The sequence below is a fragment of the Carlito syrichta genome, unplaced genomic scaffold (genome assembly GCF_000164805.1).
Source record: "Carlito syrichta isolate Samal-C Ts95f unplaced genomic scaffold, Tarsius_syrichta-2.0.1 Scaffold304768, whole genome shotgun sequence".
Classification (NCBI taxonomy): Eukaryota; Metazoa; Chordata; class Mammalia; order Primates; family Tarsiidae; genus Carlito; species Carlito syrichta.
Window position 1 is genome coordinate 195,050 of NW_007248864.1, and position 21,465 is coordinate 216,514.

A 21,465-nucleotide genomic window follows, 5' to 3' on the forward strand; every position below is an offset into this window, starting at 1 on the left:
CCCTGAAGAACACAAATCACTCCAGAAAAAAGATACCTGCACACGTATGTTTATCGCAGCGTTGTTCACAATAGCAAGAACCTGGAAACAACCATGCTGCCCATCAAAAGAGGACTGGATTTAAAAAATGTGGTACATATACACGATGGAATACTATGCAGCCATAAAAAAGATCAAAATCTTGAATTTCGCAGTAACCTGGATGGAACTAGAGTCTATAATACTGAGCGACCTCTCACAGAAACAAAGATCCGAATATCACATGTTCTCACTCATATAATGGACCTTGAACATCCAATGTAATACTGTAAGAAAATGACTGACAGTACTGGGAAACTATGGGGGGGGGATGGGATTAACAGTAGCAAATATCTGTCTGGAGATGGGAAAACACCTCTTATCAACAGGGTGCCTGAATGAAACGTAATTGTACACCTAACCTTTAACTGTACCCCACAAAACCATAATAAAAAATACTGATTAAAAAAAAAAGAAAAGAAAAAGAGACAGTCTTAAACTGTGAGGACTGCACATAAACTTAATTGGATTGAAACTTTAGTTGAGAGCTAATCCAACTGAAGAAGTCCAAGGTACCCATCTTGCAATTCCATTCTAAGTTTGTGCATGTATATTTATGTTTCCCATCCAAGTGACCAGATCTAAGTAAGATACATCAAAAGATCTTTTTACCTCTAAAATGCAATAACAATTAATATTACAAAATAATTTATGTCATATGTTTTATTGTTATTTTTTAAGCAAATCACCTCCAAGATGGATAAAACTAATCTTGATAGTGATCACAAGTGGATTTTCCCTTTATCAATGTCTTAATGGATGGTGAGCATAAAATAGTTGGTATATGTTTGCTCCTTAACTGTTGGATTTTATTTTTATTGAGCCCTTAATTGTTTGGAATCCCTTTGGAGAGGACTTCGTTATACCTTATGTTACAAATAATGGTTATCTCCTTGTCACTGTCATTAGTCATCATATCACTGTCACTCACGTTATCATAGTATCCATTGTTCCTGGTATCTACCTTATACAAAGACCTGGAAAAATACTTTTCTTTTTTTGAAACAGGTAGGTTTCTTGCGTTTTTCTTCTTTGCCTTAGAAATATCAATGATTAAATGCTCAGAAGAAGTCTTGCAAACAAGGCATTTTTCTTTGTAGCATTGACAGGTTTCAGCTAATTGAGGCCTGGATAGCAAGACTGCCCTGCCAAGCATCACTGACCTTTTTACATTGGAATATCTGGGTGGCTTAGCCAATTTCTGGTGGCTGAGAGGCTTGGGTGGCATGACTTTATTTCGTGGATGAAGTGAACAAGTTGGTCTGACTATCTTATCTGGATAGGATGAATTGACTTGACGGACTGGCTTCTGGGCATAGGCTGGCTTACATGATTTTTCTAGATTGCATGTCCTATGTGACTTTTCCAAGTGAGATGACCTGAATAATTTTTTTGAGCATGGTGGCCTGGATAACTTTTTTGTATTCAATGACTTGATTAACTTTTCTTCATTGTTTTGTTTGGATAATCTTTCTGGACTTGAGGACTTGGTTAACTTTTCTGCACTGAATGATATGGATGACTTTTCTGAATTCAAGGGCCTAGATAATTTGTCTATATTGGGTAGCAAATGTTGATTTTCTGGACAGCATGGACTGGCTGTATTGGGTTTACCAAATAATGACTGTGTTGTTGTACCTTCTTTCTTGAACCTGAAATTATAGAAAATTTGGAGTATAATAATTTAAAACAAAAGAGTCGTATTACTATTATCAGAAAACTTAGGATACTGTATTAGCTTAGATCTTTGCTTTATTTTGGGCTCTAGTAGGAAAACTGAACACAGTATGAATTGGAGTGTAGTGAAAGCCATGACTCAGGTTACAGATATGAACTCACACTGAATGCTTTTTCTTAAGAGTTTTTTACTATTTTAATCATATTTGATAACCATTTAGTCCACATATGAAATGAAACAAAGTTGCTTCAAATCTTCTGTTAACAGAGAAATAGGAAAAGAGAGAGAAAGAATATCTTACTTATTCCAGAAATCAAATTTTTTATAAAAAATTTCACAAACAGATAACATATCATAAGGAAAAAAACAACCTCTTTCATCATTGTTTTCCTATCATATTTACAACATCAACTTATCTATTTGTGCGTATTTAATTTCATAATATTCCTCTAAAACCAAAGGAATAGGGCTTTGGTATTTTACATTTTAGCCACCAGTCCTTGGAATGGAAAAATTTTAGGGCACTAGTATGTACGAGGACTGACAGTTAAGTTCATGAACTCATCCTAGAAAAAGTGCTACATACCTCATTGCCGAATATCACTATGGTCACCTACGAAGTACTCCCCTTGGGAAGTTATGCACTGATGCCAGTGCCTAGGCCATACATCATAGCAGTTTTGGAACTCTTTTTCTGGAAGGGCCATCAGAGCTGTTGTATTGCCCTTGATGTCCTGAATGTCATCAAAATGTTTTCCTTTCAATATTTCCTTTATCTTCGGATAAAGAAAAAAATCACTGGGAGCCAGATCAAGAGAGTAGGGAGGGTGTTCTAGTACAGTTATTTGTTTCCTGGCTAAAACTTCCTCTCAGACAGTGCTGTGTGAGTTGGTGCATTGTCGTGATGCAAGAGCTCCTTCAGGACCATTTTTGCACACACATTTCTCATGCCAAGATTTTCAGTTAAGGTTTTCCTAACTGTTTATCTATCAATATTTATTTGGTCTATGCTTCTTACAGTCAGCTGATGATTTTAATGCACAATTTGATGAATTTTTGCAATGTTTTCATCAGTTCTACTCGTTATTGGCCATCCTGATCTCTTCATCAGTGACACTTTCTGCCCCCTCAGAAAAACATTTAATCCATTTGTATATTGCCATTTTCCTCATGGCGTTAGCCTCCATAAACTTGGACTAATATGTCCGGCTTCACTTCTACTCATGCCAAGTATAACAAGAAATTTAATTGTTGTTCATTGCCCTAATTCAAGCTCCGACATTCTTGTGATGGCACACAAAAACATGAAACAATTATGAATGTTGCTCAGCAGCACTGCTACACATCAACAGGAACATAGCTGTGAGACACTGATATACCAAGGTTATGAAACCTTACCGAGTTGTTTGTACAGTGCTGCCAATGTAAGCACATGTTGAGTTCGTGAACTTAATTGTCATACCTTATATACCAGGACCAGTAACAACAGTGAATAATATTTCATGCAATTAAATCTTAAGGTGGTAAATTATCCAAAACGTTTTATTATCTTTGGAAAACAGAGACCCATTCTCTCTCTCTCTCTCTCTCCTTATTCTCCCGCTCTTATTCAAATACTCATGCCATCTTTTACTACACTGAATTTTTTTTAACTTAGTTTATATTCAAGGGGTACACATATGTGTTCGTTACCAACACTGAATTTAAAATGAAATTAATAACTTAGAATTCAGCTAAAATCTGAATAGGAGACAGCTTTGTCTAAAGTTGATAATGTTCTTGATAATATTTAATAACCGATATAAGTAAGTGAAAGTACCTACAAGAGATTGGTAGCCCTTTAGAAATCTAGAGTTTGCCGGGCTCAGTGGCTCAGCCTGTAATCCCGTGCTTTGGGAGGCCGAGGTAAGTGAATTGCCTGAGCCCGCGGGTTCGAGACCCGCCTGGGCAACCTGGCGAGACCTCATCTCTACAACAAATCAAAAAAAAAAAAAAATTAGCCAGGCGTGGTAGTGTACGCCTGTAGTTCCAGCTACTTAGAAGGCTGAGGCAGAAGGATCGCCGGAGCCCAGCAAGTCGAGGCTGCGGTGGCTGGGAACATGCCACTGCACTCCAGTCTGGGCGACAGAGTGAGACTCCAACTCAAAAAAGAGAATGAAAAAAACAGAAATCTAAAGTTAACATTAAGTAATCTGGACAACAATGAAACATCCGTTATATGTATACACACACACACACACACACACACACACACACACACACACTCACTCACACACACGTTGCATTCTTAATTTAAATGGGTAAAACTTACATTCTTGATTTGAGGGCATCATCGTGCGTACAATTATAATGGAGAAAACAAAAACAGATCAAGACAAAGCTCATCATCATAACACCAATTAGGATGGCAAGTAGACGTCCCCTGAAATTTTCTATTTTTGTCTCTATTGATTCAAGGAACTTAGCTCTGCAATAGATGTATCATCAGAGAAGGTGTTAGGTAACCAAGTTTTCTTCCACTTTGTTAGTAGTTTGCCACTATAGATCAAAATCAAATCTCATCATCAATTATTTTTTAAGCCTGATAAATGTACCACTGTTATCTTTCTTCCCTCTATCACGCCCCCACCACAGCCTAGAAATTTAATTTGGGAGACATTTCTGGCTAATCCATATCATATCATTCAGAGGTAACCTCCGAATCATGGCTTACATTTTTGAGCGTGTGTGCCCTTGTGTGCCCAGTGTGTATATCATTCCTGTATGAGTGCACTTCAGTGTTAATGTATGTGTGATTAGAAAGGGGATGAGACAAGAAAAAACTCTTATTGAAAATCTACTGTATGCAAAGTCCCCTCCCGGATTCGTTTATATAGTATTATTTAGTTTGGTTTGGGAGGGAATGTTGGATTGGGTTGAGAAAGAGGGGACCAAGGGAGACCATAAGTCTATGCCCTTTATGCTTACTTATATTTTTTTATTGGGTTTTTTACACAAGACTAAAAGTATTATTAGCTGTTGTTCTAAAATTCTTGAAGACCTACTAATGGTAACAGCAGACTTCTCAAACTCAACTAGTTTTTATAATTAAGCGCTTGAATACATAAAATAATAGATCATAATTTGTAAGTTTTTAGGTTAGACACATACCTGTAGTAGAAGATCCATTACTTTGGCTTGTATTTAAACAATTATTTGTCCAAATGGACAAAAGTAGGACATAAATAAAAAGACTCATGTCCAGAGCTCTGTTCAAATATTTATTCTACTAACATAACCACTGCATTTTATGTGGTTCAGCCTGTTCTAAGGGTTTATGACATCATTATCACTTTGTGTCTCAGTGTGACAACATAATGTTACCATGGGGAAGCATAAGCTTCTTTGTACAAGTTTTATCAAATGACTTTTAATCATTTATTTCTTTTTCACATCAAGTACTCATCTAATTCAAAACAAGACAATTGAAGCATCATTAATCAGAGAAAGAAGTATTCAGAGAAGGGAAAATGAACTAGCTCTAGAAATTGAAGAACTATTTCTCCTTATTAAATGGTAAGGAGGCGTTTTATAACCTATTATGGGCTGAATTCTTACATTCTCCCAAAATTCATATGTTGAAATTGAATACCCAAATAATGTTATTTGGAGGTGGTGTCTTTCAGAACTAATTAGGCCTTGAAGGTGGAACTCTCATGAATAGAATTAGTGCCATAAGAAGAGGCCTGAACGCTAGCTCATTCTTTCTACCATGTGAGGATGCAAGAAAAAGTAAACAGTTTTCAGTTAAAAGAGAAGTCTCACCAGAGTCCAACTATGCTGGCCCTCTGATTTCAGACTTCTAGCTTCCAGAACTGTGAGAAATAATTTTTTGTTGTTTATAAGCCACCCAGGCAGCCGGGCTCGGTGGCTCAGCCTGTAATCCCGCGCCTTGGGAGGCCGAGGTGAGTGAATTGCCTGAGCCCGCGGGTTTGAGACCCGCCTGGGCAACTTGGCGAGACCTCATCTCTACAATAAAAATCAAAAAATAGCTGGGTGTGGTAGCGCGCGCCTGTAGTTCCAGCTACTTGGAAGGATGAGGCGGAAGGATCGCTGAAGCCTAGCAGGTTGAGGCTGCGGTGACCGGGAACGGCCACTGATACTGAGGAACAGTGCTAATGGGTAGAAGCTGGAAGAGTTTTGAAGTGCATGCTAGAAGAAGCTGAGATTGTCATGAACGGACTTTAAAAACTGATATAAAAGCCGGGTGTGGTGGCTCACACCTGTAATCCCAGTACTTTGGGAGGCAGAAGCGATAGGATTACCTGAGTTTAGGGGTGAGCAACATGGTGAGACCTCGTCTCTACAATAAATCATTAAAAAAATAGCTGGGCGTGGCGATGCATGCCTGTAGTTTCAGCTACTTGGAAGACTGAGGCAGGAGGATCACCTGAGCCCAACAGACTGAGGCTGTGGTGGCCGTGAGCATGCCACTGCACTGCAGCCTGGGTGACAAAGTAAGACTCTAACTAAAAAAAAAAATTGATATATAATAGTACATATTTATGGGATACATGTGATATTTTGATGCATGCATAAATTATGTAATTATCAAATCAAGTTAATTGGGAAATCCATCACCTCAAACATTTTTTGTGTGTGTTGATAAAATTCCAAATCTTCTCTTCTAATTATTTGGAAATATACAATAAGTCATTGATAACTAGAGTCTCTCTTCTATGTTACCAAACACTAGAAGTTATTTTTTCTATATGACTACATTTTTGTACCCATTAACCAACCTCTTTTCATCCCTCCCTTCTTTTATACCCTTCCTGGCCTTTGGTGACCAACATTCCTCTTTCTACCTTCATGAGATAAACTTTTTTATCACCCACATATAAGTGAGATCATGCAATATTTATCTTTCTGTGTCTGGCTTATTTCACTTGACATAGTATTCTCTAGGCTCATCTGTTTCTGCAAATGACAGAATTTCATTTTTCTATGGCTGAATAATATTTCATTGTGTATATATATCCCATTTTCTGTATCATCTGTTGATGGATAGTTAGGTTGATTTCAGATCTTGACTATTGTGAATAGTGCTGCAATAAACATAGGAATGCATATATCTCTTCATTATACCGATTTTCTTTCTTTTGGGTATACCCAGCAGTGGGATTGCTGGATTATGTGGTAGTTCTAATTTCTTTTTTTTGAGAATCCTCCATTCTGTTTTTTATAATGTATGCACTAATTTACCTTACTACCAAGAAGAAACTCAAACAACTCATCAAAAAATCAAATAATTGGGTTAAAATGGCAAATGATCTGAAAAGACATTTCTCTAAAGAAGATATACAAATGACCAACAGAAATATGAAAAAAATCTCGACATCACTAATTACCAGAGAAATGCAAATCAAAACCACAATGGTATCATTTCACCCCAGTTAAAATGACTTTTATCAAAAAGACAAAAGATAACATATCCTGTTGAGATTGTGGAGAAGAAAACTCTAGTACACTGTTGTGAAAGGAATTTTAAAGGTGATTCTGGTTAGGGCTCAGAAGGAAAAGAGGAGTGCTTTAGAGAAAGCTTCTGTCGTCTTAGAAAATATATAAACAATCATGTACAATATGTTGGTAGAAATATGGACAGTAAAGGCCACACTGTTGAGGTCTAAGACAGAAACGAAGAACATGTTGTTGGACAATAAAGAAAAGACGATCATTGTTATAAAGTGGCAAATAACTTGGCTGAATTGTGTTAGTGTCTTAGTGTTCTGTGGAATGTACAACTTGTAAGCAACAAAAATAGAAATTTAGCTGAGTTTCTAAGTAAAGTATTGAAGGAATGGCTTGATTCCTCCTTTCTGCTTATAGTAAAATGCAACAAGAAAGAAATGACTTAGAATTACTAAGCAAAGAGGAACTGGAACTTAAATATTTGGAAAATGCCAGCCTATTCATACTGCAAAAAATGAGAAAGCATATTTGGAAGAGAACACTAAGTGGGTGCCCAACCAACCCTTTGATAAGCAGATTAGTATGGGTGTAAACCACATGTTTAATCAACTACCCCAGCAGGAAAACAGCCAGTTTGAACTGAAGCAGAAGGGGGCAGGAAGGAATGAAGAAAGGTTGTTGGACTTTTTGGATTTTATAGGACAGGACCATAGAGCTATTTGGCTAGGACATGCTGTATTCTTCAAGGCAAGGAAAAAAACGACCCAAAAGGTGACTCAGAGGTAATCAGTGCTATCTCCTTAGTTTCAAAAGAGGGAAGCCATCGCCTTGCTTTCTTTTTAATTTTTTAACTTTTTAACTTTTTTTATTTTTAAAATTTTTTTATTTATTGTAGAGATGAGAGCTCACCAAGTTTCCCGGGCTGGTCTCAAACCTGCAGACTCAGCCTCACAAAGTGCTGGGATTACAGGCTGAGCCACCAAGCCCTGCCACTGCCTTGCTATCAATAGGTCTGTAGACCTCTGCCCAAAGTTGCAGGGGCAGAGCTACGCAATGCTGTAGGAGTTTGCTACCTGGAAGAACCCTAGAAGTGGGACCCCCCACCCAACAGAGCTGTAGGTATGGGAATGGTACCCCAGGGGGTTCGGAAGACAGGACCGCACGGGGCCTGGAGAGCAAAGTATGGAGCCAAAGAGGACCATTCTTGAGCCTTGATATCTAATGGAATTTGCCTTGTTAGGTTTTGTACTTACTTGGAACTTGTCACCCCTCTTTCCTCCCTATTTCTCCTATTTGGAATCAGAATGTCTATTCTTTACCTTTTCCACCATTTTACTTTGAAAGCACATAATTTGTTTGGTTTTACAGTTTCACAGTTGTAGAAGAATTTTACCTCAGGATGAATTGTATCTCCAGTCTCACTCATATCTGATTTAGATGATACTTAGATGAGATTTTGGATTTCAGACTATTTATTTTTTAAAAGTTTATTTGTATTTATTTGTTCATTTTTATTTTAAAGATGCGGGGTACAATTCAGGATTAGGCATACAAGTGGTCATCATAGAGGTAAAGTTTGGGCCTCCCTTTGGTTCCCACTTCACCTGATTTGATATCAGGTACCTTTTCTGATGTTATGTTCCCTATTATTATTTTTTGAGTCAGGTTCTCACTCTGTCACTTAGGCTGAAGTGCAGTGAAACAATCACAGCTCACTGCAGCCTCAACTGCCTGGGCTCAGGATCCTTCTTACCTCAACCTCCTAAGTAGCTGGGACTACTGGTGCATGTCACCATGCCTGGCTAATTTTTTTTTATTTTTTGTAGAGATGAAGTCTTGTTATGCTACTCAGGCTGGTCTTAAACTCCTAGGCTCAATCAATCCTTCTGCCCCCACCTCCCAAAGTGCTGGGATTACAGGTGTGAACCACTACCACACCCAGCCAAGACTTTAGAGTTGATGCTGGCTGGAACAAGTTAAGATTTGGGGGGTTGTTGGGATAAAATGAAGGTATTTTGCATATAAAATGGACATGAATTTTGGAGGCCAGGAGCAGAATTATATGAACTGAATGAGTCTCCCTCAAAATTTATATGTTGAAATCTAATTCCCAATGTGATTGTATATGGAGGTGAAGTCTTTGGGAGGTAATTAAGTTATGAGAGTGGAGCCCTCATGAATGGGGACTAGTGCCCTTTTAAAGGAGATCTCGCCAGGTGTGGTGGCTCATGACTGTAATACCAGCACATTGGGAGGCGAAGATGAGAGGATTGCCTGAGCTCAGGGGTTGTAGACCAGCCTGGGCAACTTGGTGAGTCCTCATCTCTACAATAAATCAAAAAATTATTTGGGTGTGGTAGTGCATGCCTGTATTTCCAGCTACTTGGAAGGCTGAGGCGGAAGAATTGTTGGAGCCCAGCAGGTCGAGGCTGCAGTGGCCGTGAACATGCCACTGCACTCCAACCTAGGTGACAGAGGGAGACTCCAACTCAAAATATAAAAAAAGAAAAATTAAAATAAAGAAAAAGGAGACCTCAGAACTGTATCATTCTCTTTCCACCATGTGAGGATTCAATGAGAAATCAGCAGTTTGAAACTGGTGAAAAAAAGATCCTCACCAGAACCCAATCATGCTAGCACCTTGATCTTGGACTTCTGGTCTCCAGAACTGTGAGAAATAAACTTTTGTTGTTTATATGCCACCAGGTCTATGGTTCTTAATTGTAGCAGTAGCAGTTTTAACTAAGACACAACCTTGAAGTAGTTATTAAATCTTACAAGGTTAAATCATCCTAGGGTATAAATTTGTATGAATATTTATTAATAAAATTAGCATTTTGAATAGTCCCTGAACCTTGTTATTGAGCTGTTGTTAACCCAGGCCAATTATTCATTTATTCAGAAAACATTTATAGAGTATTTCTGTATGCCGAACACCATGCTTAATGCTGTAGCTCCCAAAATGACCAAGATAAAAATTGTTGCACTCATGGAACTTACACCAAAGTAGGGAATACAAGATAATTACAAGATAGTATGAAGTGTATATTAGGGTTAAGCAAAGTGCTCATGGAAAGAAAGATCATTCTAACAACGATGGGAAAGAATAGATTAGAAGGGAGCTCAGTATGTTGGTGGGGAGATCAGTTAGGGAGAAGAGAGAAGATGGTTTCCAAAACCGAGGCATTGAGAATAGAGATTAATGGATGAATTTGAGAAACATTAAAGAGATTGAATTCAATGGTTGATGGAGTGATGGAAGGAGAAGAAACCATAAAATCAAGGACAGCTCAGGATTCTGACTTGGACCACTGAGTGGCTATTAAGTAGAGGTTTATTGAGATAGAAGACACAGGAGAAATTTCAGCCTTGAGGGAAATGGGAATGGAAGAAGTTGATGAGTTTTATTTGTTATATGTTTGTGCTTGAGAGTTCCATAAGATATCTAAGTATAGATGTCTAGGAACCAGTTAAGTGTATGAACTTGGAATTTAGAAGGTGGATTCAGGCTGAGCCGTCAGCATTTAAATCAGGGTTTATTAATGTTTTTGTGCCATTGGCAGTCTGGGAAACCTATGATCTCCTTCTCAGAATAATATTTTTTAATATATAAAATGAAATGCATAGAATTACAAAGGAAGCAAATTATAGTGAAACAGAGTTATCAAATACAAAATTTGTGATCTAGTAATGTATGTACTAATTGAGTCATTAAGTAAAGAATTCCAGCAGTGGATCCAATAACTACTATAAACTGAAATAATGATAAGAATTAGTAACATTTTGAGATATCTGCAACAACTGTGATGTATAAAAATTCATAGGCCGGGCTCGGTGGCTCAGCCTGTAATCCCGGTACTTTGGGAGGCCAAGGCGAGTGGATTGCCTGAGCCCACGGGTTCGAGACCCGCCTGGGCAACTTGGCGGCTGAGGCGTGAGGATCGCTGGAGCCCAGCAGGTCGAGGCTGCAGTGGCCGGGAGCGTGCCACTGCACTCCAGTCTGGCCGATGGAGTGAGACTACAACTCAAAAAAAAATTCATATTAATTTCTATTAATGACAAAGCTGCAGACACTGGTTATACTACTGTGGTTTGTCTACATTCATAATTATGAGATGATATAGTTGGATTCTTTTTTCTTTTTTGTCAGATGAGTAATGTGCCCAAGTCATAACAAGGTTTAAGGGTGGCACATCTCACAATACATGTGTGAATACCGAGTCATCATGCTAAATGAACTACAAAAGGATCTAGTTTGAATATTTGTCTCCTTCAAATCTCATGTTAAAATGTGATCCTCAATGTTGGAGGTGTGACCTAGTGGGAGATGTTTGGGAACAGATCCCTCATGAATGGTTTAGTGCTATGTTTGTGATAATGGATGAGTTCTCTTAGTTCCCATGAGATCTGGCTGTTAAAAAGTCTGGCACCTCCTCCCCTCTCTCTAACTTCCTCTCTTGCCATGTGATGTGGATCACCTTTCGCCTTTCACCATGAGTGGAAGCTCCCTAAACCCCCCACAAGAAGCAGATACCGATACCATGCTTCTTGTACAGCCTGCAGAACCATGAGCCTTTATTTTCTTTATAAATTACACAGCCTCAAGTACTCTCTTATAACAACGCAAATGGACGGATAGGAGAAATACTACATTTTCATTAGAGATTGTTTTAAAAAATCAATGTTATTACCCATTCAAGTTTACACATCTCCTAAATATTATTTATGCACCCGTCAGAAACCCAATCTAGAAACTAATTGTAGCTCATAGGAATGGATATGATCAACCCAAGAAAAGAGGGTAGAGAAGGAAGAGTGCCTAAAACCAAGCTCTGAGGAACTCCAACACTTAGAATTTGAGTAAAGGCGGATGATCCAGCAAATCAAATCAAGAAGTGCCAGAGAGGCAAGGAGGAAAACCAGGAAAATGTGATGTCTTGAAAACCAGGGAAAAAGAGTTTCACAAGGCAGCAGGAGTAGTCAACAATGACAAATACTATTGAGTGTCTGAGACAAGAAAGGGCTGGGGAAAAATTTAAAAATGGATTTAAAAACAAAAATGTCACTAATGATCTAAGCAAGAACAGTGTTTCAGCAGAAAGATTGAAACAGAGACCAGATCCCAATGGGTTAGCAATTGAGAACTGAAAAAGTGAAGTCAGCTGATGTCGTCAATTCTTTCTAGTTTGACTGCAAAGAAGAGCAAGGTAGGACGATTGCTAGAAGAGGAAGGGGTCTTTCTCAGTGGCTTTGAGCTGCTACAACAAAGTACCATAAACTGAGTGGCTTATAAATAAGTGACATTTATTTTTTCATAGTTCTGGAGGCAGGGACATTCAAGCTCAAGGTGGCGGTAGATGAGGGCCTACCTTATGGTTTATAACCAGAACCTTCTCACTGAGTCTATATCGTACGGTGGAAGAAACTAGTTTGCTCTCTGGAGTCTCTTTTTAAAAGGCACTACTCCTTTGGCCAGCCACAGTGGCTTATGCCTATAATCCCAGCACTTTGAGAGGCTGAGATGGGAGAATTGCTTGAGGCAGAGTTCAAGACCAACCTAGGCAACATGGTGAGACCCTGTCTCTAAATTAATAAAATTAAAATTAAAAAAAAAAGGCACTAATCCCAATCATGAGGGCTCTACCCTCATGACCTAATCACCTCCCATAGGCCACACCTCCTAATACCATCACCTAATACCATCACCTTGGAGTTAGGATTTCAACATAAGAATTGTAGGGGCTCTAGACATTCAGTTTATTGCAGGGACCTAGTGAGGACATTTTGTAAGATGGAAAAGACCAGCTCAATTAAGTCTTATTGAAAAGAGTTGGTATGGGAGAAGATATTGAAGCCACAGGAAAGATAGAATAAATGATTGGGCAAGGCTCCTTAGGAGGCAGAAAAGAATGATAGAACATCACTCTTCAAGGTAGATAGAAGTGCAGACCAAAAGGTGGGAATCTGGTATGGATTTCATCAAGATGAGGGTTGGGGTGGGGATGAGTGGGCTGGGGAGAAGAATTCGAAGACTTTCTGTCTAATGGCATCTATTTTCCTAATACATTACGAGTGGAAGTCATTGTTTAAGAGGAGAAATGTGAAAGGTTTAAGGATAGTGGGGAAGTTTTGAAATAGATCCTGTAAAGAATAGAAAGTCTGAAGAACCTGTCTTATGTAGCATGGTTGGAAACTTAGCCCTTTTTATGAATAATGGGGAAAATAGTTTCTACTTAATGATAAAGCCATTTCTGTGGTAGTTGATGTGTTAATTAAGTTAAAAAATTAATCATCATAATGAATATTACTTGGGAAGTAGATATTAATCAGGGCTGCTTCGAAACAGAGCATTCAACATGCTGAAGAGTTTTGCTTAACCATATTCTGCCAATTTATAACTATGAACCAGTACATACTGATGAAAGAGCTGACTCATCTCAGAGCTCTGAATCCTAGGCCCCTAAAGCAGAGGAATCATGAAACCCTTTGCTTAGTAGATGTTCTAATCCCTTTGTTTGGGCTATCCTCTGCTTGACCTAGTTTCAGTATTACATATGAACAAGGGGAGACTACTTGTAGGAAATATCCCCTGGAGATGTGTGTGTGATTACAGGGTTTCATGGCAATAGGGAAAGCACCATGCATTCCCTCAAATGAACTGGCTCTTTCAATTTTGTTTTGTATCACCATTAATTTCCAATATGTCATTCTCAGCTATTTATTGACAGCTTTCTTTGTGCCATTGGGGTTTCAGTGGTAGAGACAACTGAGTGGGTGAAAACAAACATTAAACCGAAACAAGCAGTGATAGATGTTATAATGATTCTAATGAAGCCAAGAATAATAGGTTTGATCTCATCAAGAGGGTTAGGGGAAGATTTCCTAAGGAAGCAATACTGAGGCTGAGTTCTGAAAGATGAGTAGGAATAAATTACGAGAAAAGGAAAGAGAAGAATGTTCTAAGTGGAGGAGGCAAAGGCACTGTGGTGGAAGGAAATGTGGTAAGTTAGAAAAGACCATCCAATAAAAAAAAAAGATATGGGAGAAATCAATAAAAGTTGAGGCTGAAGAAGTTTGGACCTTGTAGGCCAAATTAAGAACATTAAAAACATTGGACTATGTTCTAAGAATATGAAGAACCACTGAAGAGATTTTAGGAGGATATGACATAAGATCTGTGTTTTAGAAAAACCACTCTGGCTGTAATATGGGGAATAGATTGGAGAGGCACAAGTGGTAAGACAATTAAGAGGCTATTACAGTGGTCCAAGTGAGAGAGGGTGATGGCTTGAACAGGGTGGTAGTGGTGAACATGGAGAAAAATGGGCAAATTTGAGAAGTATTTTGATGGCTGAAAGAACTGGACTTGATGATGGGTAGATATAAAATGTAAGGGGAAGAGAGGCAGCAAGGATGACTCATTCATTCAACAAAAAAGTGCTGATTGTCTATTATGTGACAGGAAACTTTGCCTTCAAGGAGTCTGAAACCTAATGGGACAGACAGACATGTTTATAACCAGTCACTGGGCAGCATCAATGTATACTGTCATGCAGGCTGTGGTATATGAGTCTCAGGATGTGTGCCTCAGGAGTACACAAAAGGAGTATCTATCCAGAATGACAACCTTTGGAGGAGATAACCTATGAGTTGAGGTGGTGTTTTTGTTTGTTTGCTTGTTTTGAGATAGGTTTATTCTGTTGCCCAGGTTTGAGTGCAGTGGCATGATCAGGGAGTGTTCCTCCTGCCTCAGCCTCTCAAGTAGCTAGGAGTACAGACAGGGGGCCACCACACTCGGCTAATTTTTCTATTTTTTTTTTGGTAGAGAAAAGGTCTCCCTGTGTTTCCCAGACTGGTCTTGAATTCCTGGTCTCAAGCTATTCTCCCCTCATTGGCCTCCCAAAGTGCTGGGATTATTGGTATGAACCACCACACCTGACCTGTTTGTTTTTAGTAGTAGAACTCCCTTGAATCAAAAAAAGGAGGGAATAGACATTGCATTGCAGTCAGAGAAATCAATATGTTCAAAGCATGGCTGAGGGAGGTGACCAAATGAAGAATGTCCTGGGCTGGAGGTGGAGGTGGAGGTGGATTTGTAAATAAAGCCTAGAGTGGGTCTGCAGGGGACAGATTACAAAACAGGTGTGTGCTACAGGCCATTCTTGTCTATTTCCTCATCTCTAAAATGAATAGAAAAGAGATTAAAGAGTTTGTTTTATAAAGGTTGCAGTTTTTGAAGTCATGCATTGGGAGCCATTGGAATAGAACAAAATTACATATTCATTGGAAAATATAACTCACTTTTACCCTGAAGGTCTAAATAATCCTTCTCCTCAAATACCTTTTAACTGTATAAAGATCAGAAAATCTTATTTTATTACTTTTTGAATAAATTGCTTTAAAAAATTTGACTAGGTCTTATAAAGTGAAAGAATGTACCTGTCAACTTTCTAAAAAATCAGTTTTTTTCCTCTAGTGACAAATAGATGATAGACAAATATCTTAAAGTCAATATTTCAGAAATAGCCTCTACCTTAATTTGAACCTTAACTTCATATTCACAATGGATCCAGAAACACTTTACTTTTTTTGGCCTTAACATAGATTTGACTTTATTTCATTTACAGATTTACATGACTGGCATATTAGTAATCATAGATTTCACTCAGAAATTCTGGAGTAGAATTTTGATTAAAATTGTACATAATAAAGACACTAAAAACCCCCATTTCTTGCTTTGCATTTGTTGTTGTTATTGGTTTTATTGTTGCCAGAACAATAAAGTGGCAATAGTGTTGGCGAGACATGGGGAGCAAGACAATTAGAGGCCCAGTAAGGCACTTGCCTCTAGCACAAAACTTAAGGGGTGCTGCGGAGCTCAGAAATCAAGATAAATGATATTTTAATGCAATATTTAAGAAATCAAAATTTATGCAAAAACCCATGACCAATACAAGATCAAACATTTAATAAAGACGGGATTTGATCCTCCACTTGCATGACCCTGTCTCATTCCCATCACCTAATTCCATCTCTGAGTCTTCAGCCTGAAGAGTCATGTTTATCCTTGCCCACTTAATTTTTTTATTTTATTTTTTTGAGTTAGAGTCTCACTTTGTCGCCCAGCCTTGAGTTCAGTGGCATGCTCACAGCCACCACAGCCTCAACCTGCTGGGCTCAGGCAATCCTTTCGCCTCAGCCTTCTAAATAGCTGGACCTATAGGTGCTTGCCACCATGCCTGGTTAATTTTATTTATTTATTTATTTATTTATTTATTTATTTATTTATTTAGTCAGAGTCTCACTCTGTCATATTTATTTATGTATTGAGTTGGAATCTCACTCTGTTGCCCAGGATGGAGTGCAGTGGCATGCTCACAGCCACCACAGCCTTCACCTGCTGGGCTCAGATGATTCTTCTGCCTCAGCCTTCCAAGTAGCTGGAATGACAGGCATGCGCCACCACACCCGGCTAATTGTTTTATTTTTTGTAGAGACAAGGTCTCGCCAAGTTGCCCTGGCTGGTCTGAAACCCCTGGGCTCAGGCAATCCTCTCGCCTCTGTCTCCCAAAGTGCTGAGATTACAGGTGTGAGCCATACGCCTGGCTAATTTTTTTATTTATTGTAGAGACAAGGGCTTGCCATCTTGCTCAGGCTGGTCTCGAATCCCTGAGTTCAGGCAGCCCTCTCGCCTTCTCCTCCCAAAGTGCTGGGATTACAGACGTAAGCCACCATTCTCCATCTTTATCCACTTTAAAAAGCAGAGAGGAAAGATGCAAGAAGTCAGTTAGAAGCTTCTAAATAGGGCTGTTTCCCCAAAGACCCCAGAAAGCTGCTTCTGGGCTCCTGTGTGATGATTCTCAGTGAAGAATGTCTGCTCCTAGTTTCTCTCTCCTTGCACCAGAGGTGAATCATTGCTACTTTTCTGATTTCCCCCATTGTATCTAATTGTCTTGCTCCCCATGTCTCGCCAACACTATTGCCATAGGAATCTATAATAGAAAGAGCTCCCAAGTTCTTCCCAGCATCCACACAAGTTTCAACCCTCACCCTCTTCCAGGTGAGAGGAAGAGGAAAAACCTTGCTGGATTTGCCTCCTCACAACTCTCTACTGCCCCCATCTGGGAATCAGATAACAGTGCAATTTCAACTTTTTCTGACTTTTTCTCCATTAGATTTTTTTAATTAAAAAATAATACATGCGCCTTATAAAAATTTCAGATCACATAGAGGTATCTCAGATTTCCTTTATCCCCTGAATTCTGACTTCTTTAAAATTGTTTTAAATATTCCTTACTCACAGCCTGCCGAGATGCCTGAAATCTTCATCTTTATTTTTAATTGCATTTTAAAATTGCATAATGAATATATTGTTCTATTTTCATTATGAAAAATACAAGAAATAAGACATACAGAATTAAGCCGGGCTCGGTGGCTCAGCCTGTAATCCCGTGCCTTTGGGAGGCTGAGGTGAGTGGATTGCCTGATCCCGTGGGTTCGAGACTCGGCTGGGCAACTTGGTGAGACCTCATCTCTACAATAAAATAAAATAAAATAAAAATTAACCGGGCGTGGTAGCGTGCGCCTGTAGTTCCAGCTACTTGGAAGGCTGAGGCAGAAGGATCACTGGAGCCAGCAAGTCGAGGCTGCGGTGGCCGGGAGCGGCCACTGCACTCTAGTCTGGGCGACAGAGTGAGACTCCAACACACACACACACACAAAAGACATACAGAATTAAAAGTTATATAATTCATTCTTTCCCTGTCCCACTCTACTCCCATCCTGGAGATAATGACACAAAGGCAGTTCTCAGATCTTTTTCTACATATTTACATACATGTCTATACACACATATGCTACACATAAATGGGATCATTCTGTAAGTATTGTTTTCCAGGGCTTTAAATAAGCATATAACTATTTGTATGCCACTTTCCATAGCAGCATTCTTCAAAATAGCCTAGAGGTAGAAACAGCCCAAATGTTCATAGATGGAAGACTGGATAAACAAAATTGATATATACATACAATGGGACATTATTCATCTTAAAAAGTAAGGAAATTCCGATACATAATGCAACATGAATGAACATTGCAAACATTATGCTAAGAAATAAGCAACATGTCATAGGATTCCAGTTATATGAGTTACTCAGAGTAGCCAAATTCGTAGAGACAGAAAGTAGAATGGTGTTCACCAGGGGCTGGGTAGAGTGGGGAATGGGGAGTTATTAAGTGTTACAGAGTTTTAGTTTGGGATGGTGAAAAGTTCTGGATATTGGTGTGAAGATGGTTGCACAACAACGCAAATGTATTTAATGCCAGTGAACTGTATATTCAAAAAGGGTTAAAATGGTAAGTTTTATGTTATATATATGTTATGACAACAAAACTTAGAAAAAAAATACACAACTCGTACCCAAGGGATTTCCTTGTAAAAGAGTCAAATGTAGGCATTTTTAGGGCAAAATATGACTGACCTCTTGACCACCTTCTATCCCATTCCCCTCTCTTGAGGAAATGGCTTTCAGACAGTCTGGTGTGTTTCTCTTAAGTTTTCTTTTTTTTTCCCTGTGCATTTACATATATTTTAGAGCATAGGTCTGGTGCCAGACTGCATTAAGGTCTTGGCTCAGCTGGGTGACTCTTGGGTGAGTTAATGTTTCTATACTGTAAAGGGAATAATAATAGAAGCTTCTGCATGGGTGGAACTGCAGGTCATTATGTTAAGTGAAATAAGCCAGGCACAGGAAAACAAATATCACATGTTCTCATTCATATGTGGGAACTAAAAATGTTGATCTCATGAAGCTTGAGCATAGAATGATAGTTACCAGGTGCTGGGATGGGTGTGGGGTGAAGAAGAATTAAGAGAGGTTGATAAATGGGTACAAACATACAGGTAGATAGAAGAAATAAGTTCTAGTGTTTGATGGCAAAGTAGGTGACTATAGTTAACAATCTATTGTACATTTCAAAATAGCTAGAAGAGAAGATTTCAAATGTTCCACAAAGAAATGATAAATGTTTGAAGAGATGGATATCCCAAATATCCTCATTTGATCATTATACATTGTAGGCATGTATCAAAATATCACATGTACCCCATAAATTTGTGCAATTATGATATATCAAAAAAATTAAGGGAAAAATAATAGAAGTTCCCGAATGGGGCTGCAATGAGGATTAAATTAAATATACATGTATGACACTTAGCATGGTACCTAGCATATAATGAAAATAAAGAAACATTGGCTATTATTATTGGATGCGGTACTCACCTTTGGACAGTCAATGAAGTAGGCCAACAGATACCATCTATGACGTTAATAGCAGAAGTTAGAGACTGAAGGGAATTTGAGAAAGGGGGCCAGAAAGGGCAGCAGAAGAACCCAAAAAAGGAAAGTGAGTGACTACCAATCAAATCTAGTGTTTAGCCGGGCTCGGTGGCTCAGCCTGTAATCCCAGCGCTTTGGGAGGCTGAGGTGAGTGGATTGCCTGAGACCGTGGGTTCAAGACCACCCGCCTGGGCAACTTGACGAGACCTCATCTCTACAATAAATCAAAAATTAGCCGGGCGTGGTAGCGCGCACCTGTAGTTCCAGCTACTCAGAAGACTGAGGCAGAAGGATCGCCAGAGCCCAGCAGGTCGAGGCTGCGGTGGCCAGGAGCGGCCACTGCACTCCAGTCTGGGTGACAGAGTGAGACTCCAACTCAAAAAAAAACAACCCCCCCCCAAAAAAACTAGTGTTTATGAAACAAAAAGTAGAAGAGATATACAGACACATAGCTAGAAACATAGCTGTACATAACTCTCAGTGCAAGGGAAGATCAAATAAGCACAAAATTATTAAGGAGATAGAAGACATAAGCCACATACTCAATAGAGTTTATTATATATATATATGAAACTTTACATCCCCTCCTTTTCTCTTTGATGGACTTGGTGAGTTGCTTTATCTGCTTGGAACAGGAAATCTATTAATTTGGAAAACCATTTATCCCTACCACCACCAAGTGGTTCTGATAAGAACTAGCAATCATTGTATTCCCCCCTCCTGGCCACCAGTGTGGGCATGTGGCTCAGAACAGGCCAAAGTTCTTCCCCCAAGGTTTTTCAAACAATCTGGGCTAAGAAGTTCCTCTAACGCCAGTGGCAGGAAAACTTGGAAAAGATGTGAATACAAGGTTGTCTGTGGCATGGCCCCTGTTGGCAGGAGTAAGCTAACTGAGACTAAAATGGGCATAAAGAGAAACATAAAGATGAAAGATGGAGAGTTTTCCAAGGAGAGTTACAATTTCTGTTGTTCCTAATGCTATCTTCATACTTGCCCTTTCAGTGGTTTGATTATATGTATTAATATTTTTTCTTTTATTTCACTGGTTAGAATTGAATTTTTGTCATTTGTTTTGTTTGTTTGTTTTTGAGTAGGAATCTCACTCTGTCACCCAGGCTGGAGTGCAGTGGCACGCTTACGGCCACCATAGCCTCGACCTGGTGGCCTTAGGTGATTCTTCCAACTCAGCCTTTCAAGTAGCTGGAACCACGGGTATATGCCACCACACTAGGCTAATTTTTTGATTTATTGTAGAAACAGGGTCTCACCAAGTTGCCCAGGCTGGACTTGAACCTGTGGGCTCAGGCAATCCTCTCACCTCCACCTCCCAAATTGCTGGGATTACAGGCATGAGCCACTGCACCTGGTGAGAGTTTGTGTCATTTGTAACCACAAGAGTTCTAATACAAATTGGTGTGGTGTGGTGTGTGTGTATGTGTGTGTGTGTGTGTGTGTGTGTGTGTGTGTGTGTGTATGTGTGTGTGTAAATAACAAGATAATATGACAGGACCCTTAAACCATTCATCCAGATGGGTGGGTCAAAGGCAGGCCCAATATACTTGTTCTCAGGACAGCAGCCCCAGCCACACCTCTGCAGCCCAGGACACACTGCTGAGGTAGCATGAGGCTGAGACTAATGTTGACTGGAATCTCAAACCTCCCTACCAGCAGTTACCAGCAAAACTCCTCTTTGCAGGCTCAGGCATTTCTGGTGAGAAGGCTATTGACAACTTCCCCTCTTTATACCCCTATGCTTAACCAAGAAGACCTTCATGCTGATGCAAAGGCACGTGTGTTCTCACCTGCACATGCTCACAACATGCATACATATGCGTGCCCTGGATGTCTGGTGGGATATGGCACAAGACATGTGAATTCCTTGGCTCAACCCTAAAATGAATTTTAGCAAACTTTTAAAAT

At 39.3% G+C, this 21,465-nt stretch overlaps 1 protein-coding gene across 1 annotated transcript; it reads right to left on the reverse strand.

Annotated features, from left to right (window-relative positions):
* Nucleotides 1–904: 904 nt before the first annotated feature.
* CUNHXorf66 (chromosome unknown CXorf66 homolog) lies at nucleotides 905–4,994 on the reverse strand. The gene is made up of 3 exons (XM_008060899.1): nucleotides 4,901–4,994; nucleotides 4,068–4,221; nucleotides 905–1,730 (listed from the first exon to the last, which is right to left on the reverse strand). The coding sequence occupies exons 1-3, from the start codon at nucleotides 4,992–4,994 to the stop codon at nucleotides 905–907; spliced, it is 1,074 nt and encodes a 357-aa protein (XP_008059090.1).
* Nucleotides 4,995–21,465: the final 16,471 nt, after the last annotated feature.